The sequence below is a fragment of the Sturnira hondurensis genome, unplaced genomic scaffold (genome assembly GCF_014824575.4).
Source record: "Sturnira hondurensis isolate 20B ecotype Veracruz unplaced genomic scaffold, ASM1482457v3 Scaffold0017436, whole genome shotgun sequence".
In the NCBI taxonomy this organism is placed as follows: domain Eukaryota; kingdom Metazoa; phylum Chordata; class Mammalia; order Chiroptera; family Phyllostomidae; genus Sturnira; species Sturnira hondurensis.
In genome coordinates, this window is record NW_028090067.1 from 8893182 (window position 1) to 8905226 (window position 12045).

General features: G+C 35.9%; 1 protein-coding gene across 1 annotated transcript in view; it reads right to left on the reverse strand.

The window, feature by feature from the left end:
- NUP37 (nucleoporin 37) overlaps window positions 1-12045 on the reverse strand; it is a 42106-nt gene that overhangs the window by 28220 nt on the left and 1841 nt on the right. The window contains exon 3 of the mRNA XM_037068287.1: window positions 3315-3439. Coding sequence (XP_036924182.1) covers window positions 3315-3439 — 125 coding nt within the window. The remainder of the gene's footprint in view (window positions 1-3314; window positions 3440-12045) is intronic.

Here is a 12045-nt window from a genome sequence, read left to right on the forward strand (position 1 = left end):
TGCATGGAGCGGTATGGAGATAGCTCAAAAAATTAAAAATGGATCTGCCTTTTGACCCAGTAATCCCACCTCTGGGAATATATCCAAAGGAACCCAAAACACTAATTTGAAAGAACATAAGAACCCCTATGTTCATTGCAGTGTTATTTACAATCGCCAAGATATGAGCAGCCCAAGTGTCCATAAGAAGATGAGTGGATAAAACAACTATGGGACATTTACATGATGGCATACTACTTGCTCTAAAAAAAATTTTACTCTTTGTGACAGTATGGATGGACCTGGAGAACATTATGCTATGTGAAATAAGCCAGTCACCATATGATTTCACTTGTGTGGCATCTAATGAACAAACTGAAGCAAAATAGAGACAGGCTCCTACAGGGAGAGCAGAATGACAGTGGGTGGGTAGGGGGAGGGACTGAGCAAAAAGAAAAAGGGACTCATTGACATGGGCAGCAGTGTGGTGATTACGGGGGGCAGGAGGAACGGGATATAAGGGGTCTAAATGGTAATGAGAAAATAGAATAAAAATTTTTAAACAATAAAGTCTATTTTAAAAAGTTTTTTAAAAGAAAATTTCAAACAAAAGTGTTTGTAAAGAAAGTATTACTAGAAAAGGAGGCCAAATTCATAAAAGCATGAGGACAAAGAAGTGATGAGTCAAAATTTTTTACTTAAAAATAATTAATGGAAGAATTTCATTAGGATTATAAAAAATAAATCATAAAACTTTATGGCCAACCTTGTATTGTTCCTCTCTTCTCTAAATCTTTGCTACTTTAGTTTAAGCATGTTAAGAGCATTTAAGTTGTTCTTTAATTAAACCACAAAACCTCAGAGAACAGAAGTAAGGTGAATGGTTTATTCTCTATCAAGTGGGAATAGAAAAAGGGGAAGGGAGAGAGGAGAGAACAGAACTTAAGGTAAATAAATTCTGAAGATAAAATATAAAATATTCAGTATTAGGAAGAGTTTCTAACTATAACATAAAAGTTCATGATAGTAAAAGAGATACAAAATAATACCTAAGTCATCTTGATAGACCACTATTCAGTCATGAAAAAATACTATTTACATGAAATATTACTAAAAAATGTAAAGTAAAATAAGAAGTATAAAAACTTAAATATAGTTTAATCAAAATTATATAAATTATGAAAACAATGGAAAGATATTAGGTGTGTAGATGGCATCTTAAAAATTTCTGTATATCCTAAACTTGATATAGTGTGATTTTTTTATAATAAAATATATAATTTATTTGAAAACAACAAAACTGTGCTGTCAGCTTGCTCTAAAAATATTGTTTTTAAACTTAATGGCTGGTTAGTGTTTTGAATTTCTAATTTATATTGGTACAGTTCCAAAAAGGATTTGAGACAGCTAATCAAAAAGCTACAACTACAAAAAAACACGAACCTCTACAGCAAATCCATCAGAAAGAGGACAGGAAAACAGGAGCCAAGCAAAACCATGGGAAGAGGACAGTTTCTATAGCTTTCAAAATCTGCTAGGAATTCAAACTGCTGACTGACCTTTCTTTGGCTCCAAAGACTCTGAACACTTCCTTTTAATATAAAAGGAAATGAACAGCACACTGGCTATTAATGATAACATATGTACGTTGACAAGAGCTATTGTACAGATTATTCAAAATCCAGTTAGCTAACATCTGTAAAAGTTTCTAGAACAAATCATGGAACATCTTCCCAATCCTGTTGTAGGTGGGAAATAGAATGCACACAAAAAAGTGCTAACCATCACTGGTTGTCAGGAAGGGTCACTGTGGTACGAACCAGCATGGCTAAAATTAAAGACTGCCAACAATAAATGCTGGAGCGTAGGTAAAGCGAGTTAGACATCATTAAGCTGTTGGTGGGAATATGAAATGGTAGAACCAATTTGGGAAACTGGGACTTCCTTAAAATGTTAAATACACATATACCCTCTGATTCAATAATTATATTCCTAAGAGAAATGAAACCATATATTCACTAAAAGCTATATACAGAGATGCTCAAAGCAGCATTAGTCCTAATAGCTAAAAAAACCCGCAAATTTCCCAACGACCATTTGTAGGAGAATGGATGTAAATTGTAGGATATGTATACAATGTAACGGAATATTCCTCAAAAATAAAAAGAAATGAATCACTGGTATACACACTGTGGATGAATCTCAAAAACTTTAAGTCAGACACAAAAAAATGTATTCTCAATTTATATGACTCCATATATATGAAGTTCTAGAATAGGCAAAATTAATTTCTGGTAATAGAAAGTGGATCAGTGGTTGTTTTGGCAGGGGATGGGGTGCGGAAATTGACTGGGAAGGAGCACCAGACTCTTTTGGGATGACAGAAATGCTAAGTATTACCAGTGAGTGGGGTGTGCATTTGTTAACAAGGATGAAACTGTACCCTTAAGAGGTGAGAATTTCACTGTATGCATATTATCCCTTAATTAAAAAAAATTAGGACAGCTCAGTAACAGCTAACTTCTGGGTTGACTAAATACTGTTTGTTAAAAGAAGACATATCTACTATAGATATGGTATTTGTGGAAACAAAGTTAGTGTTTTTTTCTTTTTTTTTTTTAATCCTCACCTGAAGACATGCTTATTGATTTTAGGGAGAGTGGAAAGGAGGGAGAAAGAAGTAGAGAAACATACAGGTGAGCAACACCGATTGGATGCCTCTCATACACCCCCTGACTGGGACCGAACAGGCAAGCTAGGCATATGCTTTGACTGGGAACCGAACAAGCAACGTTAGTGTTTTGTAACGAACCTTAAATAATCTGACATAGTATGTTCTTTGTGAAGGTCATAGCAGGCAGTGTTGTGCTTTTTCTCAAAAAGCAATAGTTTTCAAATACTTCCACAAAACCTAAAGTCCGAAGATTAGATTGTTTTATGTACTGTTAAACATAAAAATGTGATGTTGGCCTATGCACAGGGCAGAGGGGTTGATCGAAGACTCCATCAAATTTGGTTCTTTTAACAGAGTCATACACACTTTCAATAAGTGATAAACTCAGTGAAGACCAAATATCCCGATGAACCCCAGGTTGAGGGCTTCGTTGTTAGGCCCAGACATGTGCTCAAGGCACTGTTGCCATGGCTGTGTATTTAAACCACAAATTCAGACAAGAAGGCTAAATTATGAAATAATACAGCAAATGTTAAAATATCTACAATTTAGATTTGGAGAAAATGGAAACAGAGAAAAAAAGCCCTTAATGATCAAAGGCTTCAGACCACTTAACACAAGTGGCATTAATAAATATTTCACTTAATAGTTTTAAACTTACCTGATTACTGGAGGCAATGAATCAAGTCTAGTCTCTGGGCTCCAAGCTATGCCATCGACCCTGACTCCATGGTGAATTGTTTGTAGTGTTTTATACTGAAGCCCTTCAATGTCTGCTTCCTCCTCCTAAGAATACACAGCAAATGTTATAGTAAGTTATGGGAACAAGCGATGTAATACTCTATAGCATTATAATAAAGAATGTACTAGGAGGCCATGGACAGTTAAATCTTCACTTAATGTCTTTGAGAGGTTCTTGAAAATGTGTTAACTCTTTGAAAATGGCATCTTTAAGCAAGATAACGAAAATGATTTTATTAGCGGCTAATTGATATAAACCAGAGTTGAGTTCCTATGGCATATTTCTGGTCACATAAACATTACCAAACTTTTAAATAAAGACCAAAAAAACCCTTGTAATATTAAACACTGAAATGTGAGCTACACCTACATGTAAGGAAGATTAACAAAAAAAGTAAGATGAGGATTTTCCAATTTGCTTATTCCAGTTCAGGGTTGTGCATGGCTAAAGCCTCTCCTAGCAACACAGGGTACATGGCAGGAGCCCGCCCTGGACAGGACACCCTTCTGTCACAGGGCACACTCAACACACACCACACTCACTCTGACTGGGACACTGGAGACACGCCAGTTCGCCTCACACGCACAGCTTTGGGACGTGGGAGGAAACTGGAGTACCCCGAAAAAATGCACACAGACTTGGGGAGAATGTGCAGACCACACACAGAATCAATTTTTTTCTCTCACCAATGTTGTAATAAAATGACACTGAACTAAAAAAACATTACTCAAGGGCCTGCTGTCTATTCTTCTGAGAAGTTTAAGAGCAGACTGGATGAGATTTTACAGGTTCACTGAACAAAACCAAAAATGCCCCAAACTGCCTAAGCTGCACAAAATAACTCTTGAAGGCAACTAAAAACAAATAGTAAACATGTTATACTTTACCTTACTTAGGAGACATTTTACACCTAATAAACACAATTCACAGCAAACCACGAAAATGGAATGCTCTACAAATCAGAATATTCTAAGTAAATGAATTAACGTACATGTATTAGTACACTAAACATAGTTTTGATTATGTACCAGATACTTTGAAACCTTATGATGAAGTCATTATAATAAGTATGAATGATTTTTACATAGTATTATATATGGCAATACATGTGTAAGATGTTACAAATTGCTCATTATACTATTACTTTATGAATAGTGAATATGCAAATAATGCATTAATTTAGTCTATTGGACATTTGATTCTGGGTAAGATGTTTAATGAAATGAGTTTATTTACCTATATCAGTATTACTGAAAAGATGTCAGCTTATCCTCATGGGAAGATGAGGGAAAACAAGAATTTTCAAAAGTCAAGTAATCTGTTGTCGCTGGCAATTAGGACAATGACTGAAAAAGCTTTCTCATTACAAAAATAATACTAATGCAAAAATTGAAAACCAGAGAAGCAGCTGAGCATTGAGGCAACTGCCCACATCCAATAACGGCTTCAGTTTCCCCAGTGACTGGTTGGTGATCTGAGACCTCCACATAGGTCTAGGACATTTAGTAAGGAAGTAGGGGAAAAAATCCAAAACTAAAACTGCCATGTAAAATATCTACTGTGGCGAAACCCAAATGATAGAAAAAGCTACTTGTGAGAAATATCAACCACTGGATGGCCCTTTGGGGCTTGAATTCCCATTAACTATGTGTTCCAGAAAATGACAATTGAATTCTATAAATGGCCATATGTCCAGCAATAGTCCTAAGCACTTGACAAAGGCATATTCTCTTTGGTTGAACTAACTCTATCCAAGTCTCAAAAAGTTCCCATAGATATAGGTCAATCATTGCATATACTCCTACACAAACACAAAGAGAAGAATCAAGCGTGCAAAGACATTAGATTAAAGAAGTGGATAATAAGATATATTTAAGGAAACAGAAGAGGTAATCAAAAGTATGAGTTATCGTGAGATTATCAAAAACAACCAAGCGAATTTTAAAAAGAACTAAGTGAAACTTTTATAATAGGGGAAAAAATCAATGCTTAAAATAGCTAGAAGACAGATTTGAAAAAATTACTCAAATGTTGCAAACAAAAAAAGATGTTAGGAGGGATTCAATGGAAAGTTCCTCCATATATCTCATTTGGGTTGTGGGAGCAAACAGAGGAAATAGGGGAAGAGGAAATATTTGAAAGGATAATGGCAAAGGATTCTCCATACTTGATGACAGGCACCTTTATGCATATTTAGGAAGAACAATAAATCCCAGGCAGCTTAAATGAAAAAAAAATTGCAGTTAGATACAACATAGTGAAACTTTAGAACACACAGGAACTCTCATGACATATAAGAGGGGATGGCAGGGCGAAGGGAGGGGAGAAGTAGGGGAAGAGAGAAAAGGGGGTGGGGACTGGAAGGAGACTGAGGGAGAGGGAGACAGGGAGGAGAGGGAGACAGGGAGGAAGGGGAAGGTGGGAAAAGGAGACGGGAGAGGGGAGAAGAGAAGGCGCTATCTCAGCAAAATAAGTCAGAAAGAAAAGACAGGTTTCCTATAACAAAATAATAATCAGAATAATCATCAACTTCTCAGCAGAAACAACAAATGCAGGAAGGTGGAATAGGATTTCAAAGTGAGAGAAAAAACTTTAAAATTGTAGACACAACAAAAGTTTTTTTTTCAAGAATGAAACCGTATTAGAGATGTTTTCAGAAAAACAAAACCATGAATTACCATCAATAAATTATCACTAGTCTCCTTAAGCAGCCTGACAAACCATGGGTCACAGGCCAGACCTGGCCTATGGTCTAATCTCACATGGCCGATGAGATAAGAATCATTTATATATTTTTAGTGAGTTGTAAAAAAAATAATTTGCAGGAGATACCTTATGTCACTGGCAGAATCTAAATTATTTACTATCTGGCCCTTTACAAAAGAAGTTTATTAGTCAACACTTTTCCATAGTAAAGGGTGTGCTTTTTAAAAAAAAATGTATTTATTTATCTTTAGAGGGGAAGGGAAGGAGAGAGGAAGAGAAACATCAATGTATGATTGCTTCTCATGCATCCCCTGCTGGGAACTGGCCCCTGCCAGGTACTGGCCTGCAACCCAGGCATGTGCCCTGACTGGGAATTGAGCCGCGATCCTCTGGTTCACAGGCCCGCGCTCAATCCACTGAGCTACACCAGCCAGGGCAGTTTTTTTTTTTTTTAAAGATTCTATTTATTTATCTTTAGAGAGAGGAAGGGAAGGAGAAAGAGAGGAACAGAAACATGGATGTGTGAGAGAAACATCAATTGGCTGCCTCCCACACACCCCCAACTGGGGATCTGGCCTGCAATCCGGGCATATGCCCTGACTGGGAATTGAACCGGTGATCTTTCAGTTTGTGCTCAATCCACTGAGCCACACCAGACAGGGCAGAATGTACTTTTGAGTGAAGAAAAATGACCCCAGGAGAAGGGCCTCAGATGTATGGAGCAGTGAGTAAAAAAAACTCTAAAGGCAAACAGGTGGGTAAATTATACAAAAGTTAGCCACATAAAACATCAAATTTGTGGGTTAAAATGATAGGGAACTAAAATATGACAATAATGGAAGTCTGGAGGGAGTGATAACTGTTTACATATCAAAGTTCTTGTTTTATTCATGATATTCACTTTGACTTTAATTAAGTATGTATGTTAAAGTGTCTTTGGTAACCATTAAAAGAAGAAAAATAGCATGTAAATCTTCCAAACTATCAGGGGGGAAAAAGTGAAAAGAGGGGATAACAACAACAACAAAAAAGACAAAAAATACGCATACTGCAATGTTTTCAATAGTAAAAAAACTGTAAGTAACCCAAATATCCAATAGCGGTATAGATAATTGTAGTATATTCATATTATAAAACACCATACAACAGTGAAAAATAAATGAAACTGGACATGGAGGAATCCAGCATGTATAAGGTCAATAGTAATGAACTTGAGAACATTATACATTATTAATATCATTGATATAAAGTTTAAAAAATAAAAATTCATATACTGATTTGCAACACCTACATATAAGGTAACTCTATAAAGAAAAATGGAACCATTAAACATTCAGACACGGCTACTTCGAGGGAGTGAGAAGGCACGGCAGTAAGGGAAGGATACCCAGGGGGCTTCAACAGAGTTGCTAACGTTCCCTTTCTTCTTTATTTTTTTAAATCTTGGAAAGTTTAAAAATACTTTCATTATTTCAAATAAGTGATTTATTTCCTTTTAATTTTTTAAGTTGAATTTATTGTGGTGACACTGGTTAACAAAATTATACAGGTTTCAGGTGCACAGTTCTACAGGGACCTATTTTATTATTATTCTTTATACCTTATATTGATAACATGTATTTTAAAATACATTTTATAAACTTAAAATATTGTGATCTTTAAAATAAATAAACCATGGTTTTGTTATTTAAATCAATACCCTAACTGGGTCTAGAGACTAAAGCAAAATTTTTCATGACAAAATTGCCCAGGGAATCTTCTGTATTAAATGACTACAGTTACCTTTTATAAACGTTTATAGGATTATAAATACCAGAGAAAAATCTAGAGCAGGTAAAACTTGTACTTAATGGAATACATGTGTCTATATGAAGTAATGTTATCTGAAGGCTTGTTCTAAGAATTCCATTTATCTTGAATCTAAATGCTAAGTTTTATAACATGCACTTTAATCGAATCCTAGTGGATGTGTTGATTTTTCCAGGACAGCCTCTGTGATCTTAACAAAGTCATTTCACAAATATCTTTCTCTACATAATTCAGATACTCCTTGAAAATAAATTTAAATTTCAGGTGCACTTAGAGTTAACCGTAAAAAGTTTTTCCATAAATTAAAAAAGGATAAAAATGTATTTATCAAGGAAAGAAAACCACTGTCAAATTTTATCACTTCCTAATTTGTGTGTATAACTGTTTGGCTAATAGCCAGGTACACTAAGTCAGCAACCACTAAACGATCTTTAAAAAAGGTTAGGAGCCTAATCACAGCTGACTTCATAGTTTGGGTTACATCTATTTTTCTACAACCGACAAATTAATCTTCTAAAAATGAAGTTTTTACCATCAAAACACAGAGTATTTTGCTATGGTAATAGTGTTGACGATTAGGTCCCGAAATTTGTTATCCAAAGTATACATGGAGTTATTGGGTGGTCGTGGGGGTTAAGAGATCCCAGCAACGGTATAGCCTGAGCTTTATGTATGGCCAGTGAAACCTTTTTTCCTGGCAGCACTGTCTGCCACTGAGCCAACTAAAAGGCCAGGGTGTGTGTGTGGTATAGGCAGAGACAAATGCTATTTTCAGTGTAGGCAGTATTGTATAGGCAGGAAATTAAGATACTTTGGAAAACTTGATATAATACAAATGATTATACAGGGCTCCAGCATATTTGAGGTCGGGGCAAAGCCAGGTTGATGAAAGGGCTATTCTAAGGATTTGAAACGGGCAGGCCTTTCCACTACACCCACTTAAGGCCAAATACAGCATTTTAGTCAGAGGAGACCGAGAAGATTATCTAGTCCACTTCTTTCTTTGAATTCTTGAATCTCTAAGTACATCTGAAAAGAGAGCTTGCACATCCTTTCTCTGAACAGTTTCAGTGAGAAGGAACTAGCTACTCTTTGGGGGAGCTTATTAAATTTGAGGTAGATCTAATTATTAGAAGAGTTCTCTTTAATATTACACCAAAATCCTTTTTCATGTAAATTCTACTCATGACTGCAAATTCTGCTCTCTGGGAACAGAGTAAGTCTGCCTGGCCATAGCTAATTCCCCTTCAGGGCCACAGACTCAAAGGAGCTTTAGCCCCAGTCTTAAAGGACTCTAAGCAACAACTTCATTCAAACAGAACTGACAACACAAAATACATTTACCATTCTGAGTCTAATCCCCCTTTTATGTGACAGTTTTGAACATTTTACTACCACTCTGAAGTGTCTTCAAGTACATTATCTCCTTTGAATCAGAATACACCGCTGAGAACTGAGGTAAACATTAAACGTCACTGTCAATTAACAAAGAATACAAAGCTGTGCTGTCCAATATGGTAGCTACTAGCCACATGGGGCTTTTAAGTACTTGATATACGGCTAGTTCAAGCTGGGACGTGTACACTTTATAAAGTGCAAAATTCACACCACATTTCAAAGACAGTATAAAAGGATAAAAAAATTCTCATTAATAATTTTTATATTGGTTATACATAAAGTGTTTTGGATATGCCAAGTAAAAAATAATTTCATCTGCTTTTCACTTTTCATAATGTGGTTACTACAACATTTAAATTTATATCCGTGGCTCACATTGTATTTCTATTGGACGGCAATGAATTAGCTGCCTTTGGCAGTTTGGTCCTTGCTCGGATTCATGGCGAACATCCAGGTGATTAAAAGCCGGAAGTCACAATATTTTAAGACTTCATATTCATCTTTATTAAATTTTAGCTTGTTCAACTTGACCCATTAATTCAATTTATTATACAATATTTGGAATCTGAGTGGAGTCTGACATATAATATGTGCACAAAAAGTATTTGTTAAATGAAGCCTGCCATCCAAAACATGAGGTATCCTCAGCTTCGTGTTCTGTATAAAATGAATGTGCTTGCCTAAGTCAAGCATTCTCATCCAAGTCACAGCAGAGGCCTTAATTCATTACTGATGACCCTTCGGCTACACTTGGAAACTTTCATTGCTCCCCTCTTCACACAGGACTTTTACAGAAGTTTTCTTATTGCATTGGTTTATGTTTAAACCTCTCCTTGAGGGTAGGATCCTTGTTTTTTTAACATATGTATCATCAATTCCCGCACCAGATCTGCACTTCATGAATATTGGACAAATACACGACACCAATCAATACTACTGTTACCCGGGTTCAATTTCCATCTTATTCAAAAGACCAATATGAGTCTGAAAAATGCTTTGTTTAAGTTCAAATTCACTATATTGACAGTGTTTTTCTACCAGTCTTGGACTGTGGATTGCCTTTCTGACAGGAATTTGGAAATCTTTCAATTCAATTTGCCTTCACTTACTTTTCTCTCAAGACAAGGGGGCATGAAATTGGGTGTTACAGACCTTGAAGGTTCTAGTGTGAAAGATGAAGAACAAGGCTTACACGGTGTTTAATATGATTTAAAAAAAACAACTTCAAAGGGAAGCAATCATTTACTCTGAATCCTCAAAGGCAAACGATCGGAATGCAATTCTGTGCCCCTGCCTGCACCACGGCTTCAACCAATCTGAACAGCAGCACAGGGACAAGCCCAGGGGCTCAGAAGTGGGGTCTCCAGCTTGTTTTTACGTTTACTAGTCATACAAACTGCTGAGCTTCTCTAAAGTGGACTGGAGACTCTCTGAGGGCAGAAAACGGATTTAACCATATTTCCAGTACTTGGCACAAAGTATACCTTGTGTTCACTACTTGCCAAATTAATACAAATCTAATTCTTTCTTTAGGTAATTTGGGGATAAGACCTACATTGCCAATCTCACAGGCTAAACAGAGAAAACGCATATGATCACGAACTGTAACAGACCAATACAAATGTTTTTGCTGTTTCTTTTTTCTCATTTTATCAATTTCCCTCTTTGGCTCCATTTCTCACTCTGCCATCCATCACCTCTGCCTTTCCTTCTTTTCTCTTTTTTCTCCCTCAGTATTTCTAGCTGAACATAACCCTGGAAATAAAGGTAATCTTTTTTCAGTATTTTGAGTACTATTCCATGTATTAATTTTAAAATAAACAGTTAGTTTCAACTGTAGGGGCTGATTTATTCTCTTGTAAATTAGTAGTTTGCATTAGAAAAATGGTTTTACCTCAGTCTTTGCCAAGAGTATGTTATACGATTTCCCTTAATCATGTGACTTTTTATGACTCTAACCTGGTAGTCCAGCTGAAGCCAGCCTGAGGGTCACATTTAGCTCAAAAGCTAGAAATTCCTACACAAACCCTCAAAGAAAATGTAGAATAATGTAAGAGTTCTTATATTCTGTTCAGAAACTAAGAAACCGAAGCCTTTAATTCATACTTTCCCCTCAGGATAAATATGCATGTAGTATAGTTTTTTATAGATATATACATTTATTGCACTGTAAAGTGCTAAATTACATTAATGATGTCTAAACACTGTAAGATACTAAACTGCCTCCTGAGTAAAAAAGGAAATACTATTTACGATGTGTGTGTGTATATAATAAAGCCATTTCAAGCCTTTGAAAATTAATCACTGTCAAATTACTTCACTGATAAACCTTAATTTGAGAAATACTATTATGAATAATAGTCTGGTAAACAATAGAGTAACCAGATATTCCTGATGGGTGAACCTTAAAGTCTCTTTTCATATAGAACTAGCTTTCTTGTGAGAAAACATGCACTTTCAAATTTAATCACCACAAAGCACTTTTAAATTTGGTGATTAAATAAGGGGCCGTGCCTGAATGTCACCAGTGACCCAATCAATGACAGCTAAAACATGTTAGGTATTAAACGTGCCAAATGCCTTCCAGGAACTTTATGTGTACTAACTCACTAAAGTCTCAGAAAATCCTATTAATTATATGCTAAACTGACCGTTCATCTAATACGATCCCATGCATTGCATACTGTAGAGCAGGGGTGTCAAACTCATTCTCAACAGGGGCCACATCAGCTTCGAG